Source organism: Astatotilapia calliptera, chromosome 18 (assembly GCF_964374335.1).
Source record: "Astatotilapia calliptera chromosome 18, fAstCal68.1, whole genome shotgun sequence".
NCBI lineage: Eukaryota > Metazoa > Chordata > Actinopteri > Cichliformes > Cichlidae > Astatotilapia > Astatotilapia calliptera.
In genome coordinates, this window is record NC_137439.1 from 13,595,437 (window position 1) to 13,610,934 (window position 15,498).

General features: G+C 38.9%; 2 protein-coding genes across 2 annotated transcripts; one reads left to right on the top strand and one right to left on the bottom strand.

Moving 5' to 3' along the window:
* Positions 1-735: 735 nt before the first annotated feature.
* LOC113011089 (apolipoprotein D-like) lies at positions 736-2,301 on the bottom strand. Its single transcript, XM_026150476.2, has 5 exons — positions 2,177-2,301; positions 1,894-2,027; positions 1,642-1,763; positions 1,157-1,242; positions 736-1,071 (listed from the first exon to the last, which is right to left on the bottom strand). Exons 2-5 carry the CDS (start codon positions 2,011-2,013, stop codon positions 830-832), a joined length of 570 nt encoding a protein of 189 aa, XP_026006261.1. The 5' UTR covers positions 2,014-2,027; positions 2,177-2,301; the 3' UTR covers positions 736-829.
* Positions 2,302-12,077: 9,776 nt separating this feature from the next.
* On the top strand, positions 12,078-15,137 carry apoda.1 (apolipoprotein Da, duplicate 1). Its single transcript, XM_026150958.2, has 5 exons — positions 12,078-12,204; positions 12,382-12,520; positions 13,373-13,494; positions 13,604-13,689; positions 13,890-15,137. The coding sequence occupies exons 2-5, from the start codon at positions 12,404-12,406 to the stop codon at positions 14,123-14,125; spliced, it is 561 nt and encodes a 186-aa protein (XP_026006743.1). The 5' UTR covers positions 12,078-12,204; positions 12,382-12,403; the 3' UTR covers positions 14,126-15,137.
* The last annotated feature ends 361 nt before the right edge of the window (positions 15,138-15,498 follow it).

Sequence of the window (15,498 nt, forward strand, 5' to 3'; positions counted from 1 at the left end):
GGGTAACTTTATTTCACCTAATAAATACATTCATTTAAGGCAATTTTCTATTTTTAAAATTGTGCTTTAGTGAAGCTGGGATCAAACTGGGGTACATTTGTGTCTGTGAGCCGGGGTGGAGTCAGTGGCACACATCAAGAATGACAAAAAGGGATAAAAAGGATTTTAAGCGGTGGTCAGGGTACACATTATTAATGAAGTATTTAAAATTGGGCTTTAAGTGACTTTTCTCTCCTTTTTTAGTTTCCTTCACCTTGTTCCCTAGAATAGGTTTTTGCTTTTTTATGTCTAAATCTTTTAACTGGAGCTGCTCATTTGTTAGGTTTCATCCTCATCCTCTTTGCCTTCACTGTTGCTTAATGGAGATGAAATTGGGCTTTTTAAAAAAAAAAAGTCTGTTTTCCTTCATGGAGCACTTTGTTTTTTAAGTGGCAATAAAAATAAAGTGTATCATTAAGTTTTATTAGGAAAAAAGACAAAAAAAACAAAAACGTCATGTGACTGACATCTAACTTTGCAACTCTGAAATTAACCAGTGAAAGGAAGAAGGCTAAAAACATGCTTTTAAGAAGGAGTCGAGCCCCATCAGCAGTAAGTAAAGTTGAAAAGAAAAGTGCTGAAGGTGAAAGAGAAATTGGGACTTTTGTCTTCTGGGCATTGTTGGAATTTAAATCCTAGTTTTAGATTTTAAAAGGTGCAGATTGTGTTTGCAATGTCAAAATGGACAACATGAAATTTCTTCACACAGCTTTATTGTTGCATTGTCTTTGCATGCAATCATTGTGCCTCACAGTCCTGTGGGCTGAAGTAGGAGCGTACGTTAACTGGTTCACTGGTTAACTGGGCTGCAGTAAGTCTCGTCCTGGTTGGTGGGGACCATGTTTTCCACGCTGACTCCGACAGAGTACAGGATGCCTTGGAGCTTCTCGAGGGTCTCCTTAGAGAGGGTGGGCTTCCTGCTCAGGATCCAGGACAGCTCCACACGGAACAAGCCGTAGTCGGTGCAGCCGTAGACCAGAGAGTGACCGTCGTAGTCGGTAGACAGAACCCAGTAGGGGCCGGGAGGAGAGTCTGCAGGAGAGGTGAAAACAGCAGGGATATGTGGCTCACTTGAATCTGTCATGACTGAAATTGAAAGTCATTTATGACAACTTACTGTTGAAGGAGACCTCAAGCTTGGAAGGCTCAGCGGGGTTCTTGACTTTGGCAGAGCCGACGATGGCGTTAACGGTTCCATTATCGCTAATAAAATGAAACATGAAATAGAAATTAATTCTACTCGTGTACTTTCCTTCAATTATATATTTTTTTCTACAAAATGCTCTCTTTGTATAACTCTGGAACAGTACAAAGGTTCAGCCAGTGACCCTGCGCGTTCATGAGGCATGAGTTTTGTTCCGGGACGTTGAAAACATCTGAAGCAAAAACGTCTAGAACGAGGATTTAAAAAACAGAAGCAAGCAGTTGTACGGTAATGCTGTTTTTAGTAGAATGAAGCGTTGGTGTGAAGAATAAAAAGCCCTCTGATTATTACAATTATGTCAAGGACCATGTGTCCTTCTGAGTTTATGCAGAAGTTTTCTTAAAAATTAAAACATTTTCAAAGTGTCAGATCTAAACGGAAATATTTTAGCTGCTCACAGAAGCTCAGTGTTCAGGACCTCGATGACTCCAGGACTCAACAGGGTGTAGTTAGCAGTGGCACACTGGCCTTTCTGGAAGCTTGTGGGTAACTTATGGATCTCATACCATTTTCCAATGTACTGTAGAGGAAGCACGAGATTCGGAGAGCCCGTAATTAATATTTTGTGTTTGTAGGAAAAGCAGGTGTATAGATATCATCTGTATGTCCCACAACATAAACAGTAGAAGAGGAAAAAATTTAGTGTTCACCCTGTTGGCGTCAAAGTTGGCCTGAACAGCAGGCTGGGGACATTTGCCCAACCTCAAGACCTGAGCGCCGATCGCAACAACAGACAGTAGAGTCAATGCAACCACCTGTGCAGGCTTCATCTTCTCACCTCAACCTGCAGAGAATAAAAAACAAACAGCAAGAGTTCACGCTGGAGTTCACTGAGCAAAACATGATGTGAGTGTCAGTTAGTGACAGAAAGAGCCTGAGATGTGAAAAGAATGAATAAATGTAGAGAAGAAACAAAGAATCACGGCCACTGACTGTTTATTTGCAGGTAATCAGCTGTGTGAAAGAACTCAGCCTCTGAGGTTCTTTTAAAGATTCAAATGCTTGCATCACTTCATTATCGATCATGGGTCCCACCTCTGTGTCATGATAGGGGGCCAGTGTGAGCGCTGGCACCTGTTCAAATAAATACTCTGTTCAAACAGTAACAGGTTGGTCATGTAATCACATCGTTGGGTTTGTTGGATCTCTTGGATCACTGCTCCCTCCTTCACATTTATTTTTTCCTGAAAGACAGACAACAAATAAGAAGATGAAAATCAAAATTACTGAATTTACACTCAAAAAATGATAAGTTAGCAGCTGCTTATATTTGCACCTATAAATATTTTAAAAAATTTATTCCCCAAAATGTGATCATAAAACCTAATTTCCTGCACATTTTACAGAAACAGAGACAACACAAACCTGGACTTTAAACTGAGCTGTTATTTTAAACTTGATTTTACTTAACATGGTTTCATTTGTTAGTTCCTCAAATATATATATTTTTCATATTTTTCTGCCTTCCTAATCTGTGAGGCACCTTAAAGACACTAACCTGCATGAAACTTCATGCATATTTAGTAATGGAGGAAAGGACCCCAAATGCTGACTCACAGGTAGGCGTCAAAAGAAAACAAGCTTTTATTCAAGTTGAAGGAATAAATGTGGGGGAGCTAGGAAGTAGGGAACAAAGGATCCCTGACACAGGGTGACACACGGGGCAAACGGGTGGCAGACACAACGGGAACAAATCAGGGATAATGAGACACAGGAAAGTAAAATTAAATAGAAAAAGCACGAGACCAAGGCTACAAAAATAAAACAGGAAGTGACTAAACAGGGGAACATCCTTGACTGAGTCTTGACAACACATGGGGAACACCAAGGAGGCAAGGTAAACTGAAAGAAGGAATATTATAAACAATAAACATAGCAGCAACGGGAACAAAAACTAAACACAGCAACTAAGAAACAAACTCAAGACAAAACAGTGATGAAGCCAAAAGTGTGTCAATGGCCCAGTGACTGTGACACAAAGAAAGTCTGACTTTTAGCTGTTTTAATTTTCACTTTAATTAAATCCAGACAAAAAGAGGCACAACCCTGTGTTTTGGTATGGAAAAGATCATGTCTGTGAAATTATTGTTTCTGACAGAAAACTGATGATAAACTTCTCCAGTTGCAGAGGAAACAGGCTGCCTGGCACTAAAAAAATAAAAATAAAAATGAAAAGAACTGATATCCAGGAAGTCATACTTGCTAACTGCAGCCCTGCACAACTGCAAATGTTTCACAGGAAAAGAGGAACGAGACACAGGAGACTGGGGGGCACAGTCACTGCTCAAAATACAGTATATGTATTATTATGAGGGTGGCAGACAAAGGCACAAAGGCATGGACCAGCAACAGCTTGAAAGGTCATAAATGAGGAGACCGAGTGTGGGAACATGCAACAAGGAGAGGAAACACAATGAAGATTTGTATGAAAAGAACCAGTGATTCAAATTTATTTACACCCTTAAAGCGGAGCTAAAGGTTTAGTGATAGAGTGGCTCTGTCCAGGCAGACATTTGTTTCATCTACTGAACTACATCTGACAGAGATTCTCTGGGATGTTGTAAAACACATATCATCATACTGAATCATGAAATGACCCAGACTCTAAAGAGGCTATTTTCAGGTAACCTGAGATGACGTGTAAGATGAAGCGTGTCTGTGTCCTCATCCGACATCAAACAGATTTTGCAGCCAGCGTCAGTCTTTCCACCTTCAGACAAAAGTGCAGCATGAGGTCGGTGCTTACTGCATCTCCTCTCGCCAAGCACACACAGGTGTGTGAAAAACACGACCCGAGCTCAGGTGTCCCCGCTTTTCTGGACGCTTTGCTCCCACTGCAGCTCTCTCTGCTTCTGGACTCACTTTTCATCTCTTTAACAAAGGGCTTTGAGTGCCTTGAAATGCACTCAGACAGGAAGTGGGTTGAGGCTGACGTAGTTTTTGTGGGTTTGTCATAAAAGGGATTTACATAAAAGAATCAGACAGGGAGCAGCAGGGCTTGAAAAACTAATTAAAAACATTTAAAATTTAGAGATCATTACATGGAGCAGAAGAATGATTGAAAACAGCAGTGTATCGTGATAAATTGCTGCGCTCATTTTGGAATATTAAATGATTAATTATTACTTTTATCTACAGTCTGCTTTGTGATTGGCCTTGTAGAAAATAAAACTGTTGTCTCGAGATATTCCAAGTCTCATTTCAGACAGAAAAATTGCATCACATCTCTGGAGAAAGTGTTTTGCAAACCGCCGTCCGAAGCATTTTACAGCAGAGCTGCCCTTTGATTCAGAGCTGTTCATTTAAATCGTCTGAGACTGAAAGATCAAACTGTGAGACTTTTATTCTTTGCAATCCAACCAGAGTCCAAAAGCTGGTGATGCTCGGCACAGTGGTTCTCTCAGCTAAGTGCTAATGCCAGCAGGCACGTTTAAGATGTTCTTGTCCTGGAGGAAATTTGACCTGATTATGAAGAATAAAGTCACCTGTGTTATTAACATCTACTGTCATGACAGTCGGACCTGAGAGGGAGGTGAATATTAGAGTATTTTACACAAGAGTTGAAAAAATATTCTCCAAAGTCAGAGCAAACTGGGGCTCAACTTTTTAGTTTTCTGGAAACGTTATAAAACAGGTGGATTTTTTACACACTTGCACCACAAAACATGATGATATTCTTCCATAAAGTAATAAAAGAAACACAGTTTAACTGATTTACCTTATCTTTACTCAAAAAAAAAAGGTTTTCATTTAGTTCAGTTAAGCTAGATCCTGTGATGTTTTTTTCTGTATAACCTGTGAACCTGTGTTAGTTTGTGTTTTGGCAGAGAGTGGAACTCATCATCATCATCATCATCATCATCATCATCTCAGCCATGTTTGATATGTTAAAGACACCACATACTGTATAAGCTTAACCAAACACTCCCCAGTCTCAAATAAGTTGTTTTCAAACTTGGCAACACTGCACATAAAGTATATCAGAAAAAAGGAAAAATTAACATTTGATGATTTAGGTTTTCCATATTTGAATAAAAGTGGGAAGCAGTACACAGTTAATTAATCCCACTTCATCTCCACAGGTCATCAGCTGTTATGTCTCCAGCTTCTTTATTGATGGGAATCTGAATAACAACAGGCTACATATTTCTAATTTGTTCCCTATTTGAAACACTAAACATTATCATATATAGGCTTTACAGCTCCACAATTTCACTTCCACATAACAAAGACAAATTCCTCCAATTCTGGAGTGTCGATTGCAGTGAACAACACATTTGTTTAATAACTGCATAAAGGCAAAATAACCATAAGTGCTGGTAAAATCCTGTTTTTCATTTGATTAAATACATAAAAATAAGGGTGCTTTGCTATTTTTCTTATATCACATATTAAGTTTTTTATCACTTGGCCCCGAGGTGTTTGTGTTTAATTTAATTTAGCCGTGAATGCTCCATTCGGTCATTTTTCATGAAAGGAATCTGCTTCATGAGACTTAAAAAAAAAGAGAAAAGTCTTTTTAAGGCCAATTAAATCCCTGAAATGACGAGCCTGTTTTAATTTTCATTAACATGAAGAAACATGCAGATTTCTTAATTAGCCGACGGCAACGGGAAGCAACCACTTTCATTTTTAAATTATTGTTCAGGAAGATTTGAGATCATGTTCTGTGACCGTATTCTAATTATTTCATGAAATTAATGATAGAGAAAAAGTGTCGGACACAATAATGATAACAGACAATTTATTGCAGCAGAACAGACGCCCAACAGCAAAGGAATATTTGGTGTGTCTGACAGATTTTGTTGTGGTTTGTTCTTCTGTTGCTCGAGGTTTTGGACTGAGCTGCCATTAAAACTTTGATTAATCCACAACCCACTCACACACAGTCGTATTCGGTCACACATATACAGAACTGAATTTGTGTTTCTTTGTGGTTGTTTTCTATCATTCAACTGATTTTCAGACTAGAAGAGTGAAGTCAAAGCATACAAAGGCTCTGAATGCAGGGCCCTGAGGCATGACATAGATCCCACACCAAACTCTCCTGGAGGCTGACTGTGTTTTAGTCTTCCCTGAATGTGAATGTCACACCATATAATTGTTCTCTATTAGACAAACTCAGTCAATTAAAGCAAAGAAAATGATTTCAGTTTTGTGTTCCCTCACTATATTGTCCCCTCTCAATAAATACTCTTTCTGTTAGACCAAAAGTCCCCAGTCATGTTGATGTGTTGCCAAACTTAAAAACAAAGTCTCTTTTGAATACAGCACTGGCTTCACAGCAGTGAAAGTTTGCACGTAAATTTGTGAGCTTTGTTGTTCTTCAGCAGAAGGACATTTTCTCAAGCTCTAACTATAGTGCATATGTACATTGCACTATAGTTAGAGCAGTGTGTTCTCTTCCACATGTTTAACCCACAGCATGCTTGTGTGCACAGCTGCGGGAGCCCCAGCGTGACATGAACTGCACATAACAGCGGCTGTCACGCAATGCTGACAGATCATATTAATGTTGCTTCTGGTAAAGCTTCGTCAGAAGCAACATGCGGTACAAATTATAATTTTTTATTAGCTTATAATTTCTGGGCTGAATATATTTATTTGTGAGCAGTTTGAAGATGACGCTTACGCATTTGAAGAAGCGCATTTCTCTGCAATGAACAAAAGTAACGCTGTCACTCATGACATTAGAAGAAAAAGAGGCAAAAAAGCAGTCATGTTGGATTTCTTTTCTTATTGTTTATATTGTCGGAAATTCACTTTTGTAACTGTAAGATCTGCACAAAAGGCATCACAACAAATGCCTTTCAAAATAAAAGACACAATTCTTATAAAACAAGTCTACTGCTCAGCTTTTTAACACATTAAAAGCACTGAACACTCATGAGCTTGAGCACATTTCTGATGCGTCCTCAGATGTAAGCCAGTATTTCATGTGACCATGGCCACACATTACATCACCATCCAGCTCTGCAGTCAGTGCTGTATATAAACCCAGCTGTTTGTTTACTATGGCTCCTCATGCTGCCCTCAAGTGGCCAAAATATCAATCAGAGCAGGTTCAGGAATAGTATTGGCCCTAAATCTACCATAATTATCATCAAAGCAGGTAGTGTACAAAAAATAAAAAAATAAAAAAAATAAAATAAGCAGGAATCTCTGCTCGGCTTCTGACATCAGTGTGAGTTCAACTGCAACTTTAGCAAAACTAGTGCCAATTATATTTCACAGTTAAAAACAGCAGTTTACCTTTTCAAATATTTCAATCTCATCTATTTTGGAAGAAGTCCAACTAAATTTGTCTTTCAGTTTTACAGGGAGCAAACAGTAAAAGCAAAGTGGCAGTCGAACAGAAAGCGAGCCTTTAATGCCGGTACTTCAGAATGAAGTCCAAAGGATAATCCAAAAGCCTGAACCAAGGAATAAAGTGAAAACGGGAACCACGGCAACACGCAGCTGAGACTGACAACATGACAAAGGACAAGAGGAAACTCCCACAACATGGTAAATGGACTGGTTCTGATACAGCGCTTTTCTAATCTACCTGGGCACTCACAGCACTTTATACAACATGGCTCATTCGCCCATTTATACAAGCACTTTCTTTCAATGCTTTTTCTATCTAAGTGCTTTCTAACATTCACTCTGCGATGAATGCATCCAAGAGCAACTTGGGGTTCAGTATAATGCCCAAGGATATAGGATAGGCATGCAGACGGGAGATTGTGTGGCTAAAGCTGTCAGCTACTAATCGGTAAGCTGGTGGTTCAGTATGTGGCTGCTCCAAGGTAATGAGCACAGGGGACAACAGGTCAAAGACACAGTGGGAACGAATTAGAGATGATGAGACAGTGTATGTTCAACTAGATCCACAGAGCAAGAGACAAATAACCGCCAAAGAAAGGCAGGGAGTAACTAAACAGAAGACAGAATCACACATGTGACCTAGACATGGAAAGACAGAAGGAAACATGAAGGGAAAGAAGAAGAAAGAAAAAAACTATCACCATTTAAAGTGCAGGACTAATGGTAAAATTAATAAAGAGATTGCAGCAGGGAATATGAAATCTTAAACAGATGATGATAAATCCTTCTCTCATGTCAAGGTTCTGGGTCAGTTATGACCCAGTATTTTGAGTTTTCATGTTTTGGTTTGATTTTGTATTTTTTGGGTATCTTCTTGATCTATTTGATGATGATGTTCTATGTTCCAGCTTATTCTGGTTTATTTTTAGTTCTGCCCGTGTTAAGTCTGTGTTTCCTAGTCTGCATCCTTGTGTATTGTTTCCTGTTTTATTTTGAAGGATTGTGTCTTATATCAGTGTGTCCAGCTTTGCTCCTCCTGTCTCGTTAGCCACAATTTCTCCCAGCTGTGTCTCCCTCCTGTTACCCATTCCCTGATTACCACCCTGTATTAGCCCTGTGTTTTCCTCAACCCAGTGTCGTGTTGTACCCTCAGATCCTGCCTGTGTGTTCCTGCTTGGTTTCTGTGTTTGTTTCATGCCAGCAATAAAAGCTGTGGTTTTCAGTTACATTTCATCTCGGGAGTCCTGCATTTGGATCCACATTTCCACCTGCCCGCACACAGAGCCCTGACATCTCAACCCCCAAAAGAAATCATAAACCCACAAAACCCAAAACTGAGTCCAAGATGCTTGTTTTAACTACATGTGTAAAATATCATAAAATGTATTTTATTGATTTAAAGTTTATTTTTTGAATTTGAGCTTTAGCAACAACATTTTTACCATGCAGTTTTACAGTGTCAGGAACATGCTTCAATTCCCGCTGAACTATAAAACCCGTGTGTGGGTATGTGGGATAATAGGTGCTGAAGTCGGTCGGTGAGGTCGGTGTTTCCACAGAGGTGGTGAGTTTGTCTCCACCTTTAAGTGGCTGGTTAAGGTGCATGTGTTAGGATGAGTAAACAGTGAAAAGTGAAAAGGGAGAGAAAAACTTCAAGACAATCCAGTTTACTCAAGACAGAAAATAGAAACTGGATTATCCTCCACAGATTATCAGAACAAAAACTTTAAATCACGTGCACCCAATCAAATCCAGAACGTCCTGTCCCTTTGCAGTGTTTACATTCTGCATCTTTAATGCACCCTTTTGAAGCGTTCCCTCTCTGTCTTGCTGCTAGTTTGCCAGTGAGGCTGATTCTTTGCCTTGATCTTCTGACCAGTCGAGCTTATTGCCTTGATCCTGGGAAAACAGGCTTTGATGCATCTGAGTGCAGCTAACAAGTCATTCCTCTCTGAAGTGTATTAGCTGGAAATTGAGCCTTTTGATCTTTTCCTTTTTTTAAATTTAACCTTGTTGGTTGCCAGAACGCCGTGTCTGGGAGCCTTCCGTCATCAGATGTAACTGTCAGCTTTTGGTTTAAGCTATTTTGAATTTTAAACAGAATATTGCAGCATTTTAAATATTTAGATGTCAGGGTATAACCAGAGATACTCATGATAAACTCTTTTTGCTTTCGTCGTGTTTTAAGCATAAAGAAAAAGCCCTACCAAGTCCGCATAGATGCTTGTGTATATTAAAATCAATTGACTGGATTGGCAGAGGCTTGGCGCTCACTGTCAAGATGCCAAATTATTTACTTTATCAGCACATGTGAGAAAATTAATCCTTTTCAGAAAGTCAGAACAATAACAGCAATACTGTGGGCGATCGTGGCTCAAAGAGTAACCGGAAGGTTGCCAGTTCGAGCCCCAGCTCGGACAGTCTCGCTCGTTGTGTCCTTGGGCAAGACACTTCACCTGCCGCCTACTGGTGATGGTTAGAGGGGCCGATGGCGCGATATGGCAGCCTCGCTTCTGTCAGTCTCCCCCAGGGCAGCTGTGGCTACAACTGTGGCTTGCCTCCACCAGTGTGTGAATGTGAGAGTGAATGAATAGTGGAATTGTAAAGCGCTTTGAGGGCCCCGAAAAGCGCTATATAAATGCAATCCATTATTATTATTAATACCAGTTTTTTGGGTGTATGTGTATGTTTGATCTTTTGTTACAAAGACAAACTCAGAAGGATTTAAGTTTTTAAGTTGTTTGTCAATGTTACCAAGAAAATGCAAAAAGTACACGAGTTAATTTAAGCTGTCAAAACGCGTTCTAACAGATTTTAGCTCGACGGTCCACTCCTCCTTAGACGCTGCAGGCTACATGCTACATGCTTGTAGCCTGAACGGAAACCGTAAGAAAGCAAAAAAGATGGGAGTCGATATTCACAGACTTTTTCTATTGTTTTTTTCCCCCTTTTTAATTAGGGGTCTCCCTAATGATGACATCATCATGAGGTCATGCTTGAGGTCTAGTAGTTCCAACTTTTCCGTTTGAGCAAATCAGAACCAAGATACAGCCAAGATATTTTATAGATAAAATATGAAAGGAATTAGAGAAATAACATAAATAACAGAGAAATAACATAAATAACACCAAACTGATAATTCGGTAATCCATTCAGTACACTGAGATATTTCAGTTTAATCCAGGGATGTCAAACATAGGGGGAAAGAACCAATCCACCAAAGCGTGAAATCTGGCCCACCTGGAGGCTGTGAACAGAGGTGGGCACTTAATCTTCCCAAGGAGCCACATTAGAAACGGGGACTATTGTGCACCAGCTGCACCAGTGAGCATATAAAGAGATAAAATTAATATTAAAGTCAATGAAATGAAAATGATTCCAGGTTTTTATAAAGTAGGTGCACAAATGCAACATAAAAGGGGTCATTTTACCCCACTGCTGGTGGTTGCTAGGCAACATGATGATACTATATGTAATTCAGCTTTGGTGGAGAAGTTACTGTCATGAAATATAAAATCATTCAGTGCTTTTTGGAAGGTGTTGCAGGTGCATAGGTGCCCAAAACAGGTCATTTTAGCCCATTGTTAAGTGTTTGCTGGTGGGATGAACCCGTGTGTCAAGTGTGTCTGCTGAGTTCCTGCATGTACAAGGAATGAAAGGCAAAGATTTGGTTGAACAGCCGTCTCAGTAACAACAACATAAAACACCTCAGAGAGTAAAACTTGTTTGAATCAACAGAAAATTTTGGTCTTTTAGCAAGAGAATAAAAGCTGGAAATAAGCAACTTTTCTGTAATATTTCTTTTTTGTGTACTTCCTAAGAGCCGTGCTGATGGCAGTAGCATTTCTTAGTGCAGAAGAAATGAAGATGAATTACACTTGGGGTATTCATCATCAGTTTTATAAATAAATGGTTCATAAAATGCGTACTTGAATTTTTTAACACTAAAAGAAAAGGAATTTGCAGGTGTCTTTTTTTAGGGAATAGGTTCAGTGATCAGGCTCACTTAAGACCAAATCAGGCTAAATGTAACCCACAAAATCATTACAGTGATTTCGACACCCTTGGTGTAAACCATGAATGCTATTATATGCTGTTGGTGCTATAGAGAAACAGAGAGTCATTAAAGAGCAGGAAATGTAAATATGTAAACCATCGACCATTTGCGAGGCCATGCAGCAAATCTGAAGGTTTCAGTTCTGCCAGACAAGATATTATTAAATCAGATCAAATCTAATCATTTTGTACATTTTTTTCATATAAACACACATGAGTATAGCATGCTTGCATTTTGTGGATCAACACTTCTGTCTTAAAGTACTTGTGTGTCTGTGTACAAAATCATGTAACCTTGGAACTTGTCATTTAAAGCAATCCTCTGATAAAAAACAAAACAAAATATATACTTTTGTGTCCATCTGGGGCAGGAGGGCATCCAGATTATTTTATTACATTCATTACGTTTCTCCTGGTATGTCCCCCATGACTCCAATTTGCTAATAGCTTACTTCATGTCTGAAATAAAGCTGGCTCTAAACAAAGACGCCCATTGACGACACAGAACTGCAAAACCTCGCAGAGGACTACGTCTCCAACTCAAACAGCAGAGTCGATAAAGACAGAGCACATATCTGAACCACTGGAACACAGAGGTAAGAGAAATCTGTGGAGATACATGCGAAGGATTAAACTATAAATTAGTTAATATTAGATTATTTCTGCCAAGAAAAATGTTACCTGAGTTGATGTAGCAGTAATCTTGTTTGCGTTGGCCATGTTTCTTTTTGGTTTGTGTTACCTTACCTGCTTTTCTTTCATACTCTCTTTAGGTAATAAAGCCACATCTTTACCATGAAGCTACCTTTGGCTCTGGTGTTTGCACTCACCCTCCCCATCATCAGGGCTCAGGTTCCCCACTGGGGCCCGTGTCCAGAGCCTGCTGTTCAACCCGCCTTCAGCCTTAAACAGGTACCAGTGACGGTGCAGACTGTGCAGAATACGCTGAACACATTAGGCGTGAATGTCATGAGATCCTTCTTCTCTCGCACAGTTTGAAAAGGAAAAAGCTGACACCACAAACATTATCAGAGATTTCTGTTTAAATATTTTCATATGGCAAAGATTTGCTGACTGTTTATGATACATTCTTATTAAGTAGCAAAACGTACATGTTTAGTAATTGCTGGCATTTGTGATATAGATCAGAATAGTGTGTGGTGGAAGCAGATAGGAGTGTTTGTCATCATATTTGTCTCTGTATCGTGTGGGCACCAAAAAGTCGAGGCTGGTAGACACATGCATATGGACATAATTAAATACAACTACTACTAATTATAATTACACCACAGGTAAACAAGAATTTATTAATATATATATTGTTTTCACATGAAAAAAGTATAATTTAATCTATTAAAAGTACTTTTTATTTATATAGTTTATAATATATATATATATATATATATATATATATATATATATATATATATATATATATATATATATATATATATTTTCAGCATTTCAGCATAATCTTTGTTGTAAGTCAACTCAGTACCCAAAGTATTGTGTAAGTAAAGCTTTTCAGTACCTTTAATAGCATAGAAATGTGCATACATTAGTACAATAACTGAATAAATGAAGACAGACTTTTTCCCAGAGGGGAAACTTGGCAAAACATTGTGTTTAATTACTTCCTCAGCTGGTGTAGAGTAGGTTTTTATAAAACACATACCATATATCAGAGTATGTAGATTTATTCATAGTCTGCACTCACATTGCTCTGAGTTGTCTTTGAACCTGTGCGTGTTTCTGCCCTCACAGTTCATGGGGAGATGGTTTGAAATTGCCAAACTGCCAGCCCAGTTTGAGAAAGGCCGCTGCATTGAAACCAATTTCACTTTGACGACGAGCAACTCCATTCGAGTGGTCAGCTCTGAAATACTGTGAGTCCCATTGAATTTATCTGTGCAAACGTGGAGCCAGGAGGTAATGTCTGCATGTCGTGCAGCCGTTTTAGTCTAACATAAAGTTTGTCTGTGTGGAATAAAACAGAAAAGGAGAGATGAAGAAAATCGAAGGGATCGGGGTCGTAGAGGATATAAAGAATCCAGCCAAGCTGGGAATAAGTTATTCCTACGGTGAGCAACATCTGGTGACAACACTGAGAATGACTGGCTGTGTTATGAGTTGTTAAGAATGAAGTGGAAATGTAATGAGTTAATCAGCCTCTATAAGCCACATATTAGATATACGACTTTCTCTCAGTATGTGTAGCTTCAGGATAAAATACTGTGATACTTTTGTCTCTTCACTCTTACAACTTTTGTCTTGATCACAGTCCTTCCCTACTCCCCTTATTGGATCCTGTCTACTGACTACGTGAATTCGGCCTTGGTGTATTCATGCACTGACATCCTCAGGCTCTTCCACGTCGACTTCGCCTGGATCCTGGGGCGAACACGCACCCTGCCAGAATCCACCATCGAGAAAGCCAAAGAGATCTTTGCAAACAACAACATCGACGTGAGCAGGATGATCCCCAGCAGGCAGATGGGCTGTGAAAAAACGCTGTGAGCAGCGACACGGCAACACAAATTCAACACAGCATAATGTTGCTGTCGACAGAAGGGGGTAAATTATCCGAGTGTTTGTTTGCCTCGATGAATCTACGATTAATAATTTACGGTGATTGTTTCCAGCAGGATAAACTCAACTAGTTTCTCTGTTTTCTCCAGTTTTTACTTTGCACAACACCGACTGTGACAGTACAAGTTGAGAGGAATACTTTCCGTGTTAAGAGAAATGTTGTATTCGCTGCGAGCAGATGATTCTGAGTAATCTGAACACAAACTCAAAACATGAAGGATCTAATTAGTGTCAAAAAAAGTTAGTAAATCTCATTTCATGTGATCTTTACTGTGTTTTTAATGAAATCGTCAGCGTGCTGCACTGAAGCCTTCTATACACACAGAAACTGATTTGAAAGTTGAAAGGTGTCTTACTTTATCTGTAAAACGACGACAACTAAAGGTTACATATTTAAAATAGTGTCGATGTTTGAAGTTTACCATCTGTTTATGCTTTCTAAGTGTTTTAACATGTTCTGTATAAGCGTGCTGAAAGGCATTTTCAACTAAAAGCAGCAATAAAACCGCTATTATTTAGTAAAACATGAAATTCATTTCAATTCAATAAACCTTCAAAATGTCCAAGTTTTAAAGATTCCTATTGGCAGACATTGGAGGGTTTTTTCAGGCTAAACATGAGAATAAAGGCCTGGGAATTCAAAGTATTTGCATCAAGATGTTCTTAAAAGTTTTAAACCCTGGTGATTCAGGTGACCTTGAAAGGAGTTAAAGTATCTTCACAAGCACCACACTGCCTTACTTGAATGTTTTGTTTGTGCGTTCCACTGAGGTGGATTTTGCACTCTGAAAGGAAAAAGGTATTAGCTCTAACTAAAAAAGTAACACACTTAAAAAAAAATTAAGAGTAATTTGACCTTGGGAAGGTCGCATGAACATGTTCACAAATGTAAAAATCCCCCACCACATCCAGGTGTCCATTAAAAAGACTGAAGACTGTTGATTTTTGTGTGTTTGTCCTCATTTATCTTGGGTTTTGTGTGTTTCACTGAGGTGAGTTTTGCCCTCTTAAAAGAGATTCTAGCGAACTGAAAGGTAGGTAGAGTTTTTTGAAGTCAATACAAAATATAAAACGATTAATGATGCAATAGAAGGTGACTGATGTCTCGATCTGTAGCTGGTGTTACATATAATTAACAGGAGCAGGACATCTATCAATATACCTTATGTATACACACAAACACACACAAACACACACACACACACACACACACACACACATATATATATATATATATATATATATATATATATATATATATATATATATATATATATATATACATATACATATATACATAT

Bases quoted from the DNA above. Each gene is read 5' to 3' on its own strand.
- apoda.1 (XM_026150958.2), top strand. From the start codon at position 12,404: ATGAAGCTACCTTTGGCTCTGGTGTTTGCACTCACCCTCCCCATCATC. The intron at 12,521-13,372 runs GTACCAGTGACG...CTGCCCTCACAG, and splicing joins CCGCCTTCAGCCTTAAACAG to TTCATGGGGAGATGGTTTGA. The intron at 13,495-13,603 runs GTGAGTCCCATT...GGAATAAAACAG, and splicing joins GTGGTCAGCTCTGAAATACT to AAAAGGAGAGATGAAGAAAA.
- LOC113011089 (XM_026150476.2), bottom strand. From the start codon at position 2,013: ATGAAGCCTGCACAGGTGGTTGCATTGACTCTACTGTCTGTTGTTGCG. The intron at 1,764-1,893 runs GTGAACACTAAA...CTTCCTCTACAG, and splicing joins CCAACTTTGACGCCAACAGG to TACATTGGAAAATGGTATGA. The intron at 1,243-1,641 runs GTGAGCAGCTAA...TCATTTTATTAG, and splicing joins GTCCTGAACACTGAGCTTCT to CGATAATGGAACCGTTAACG.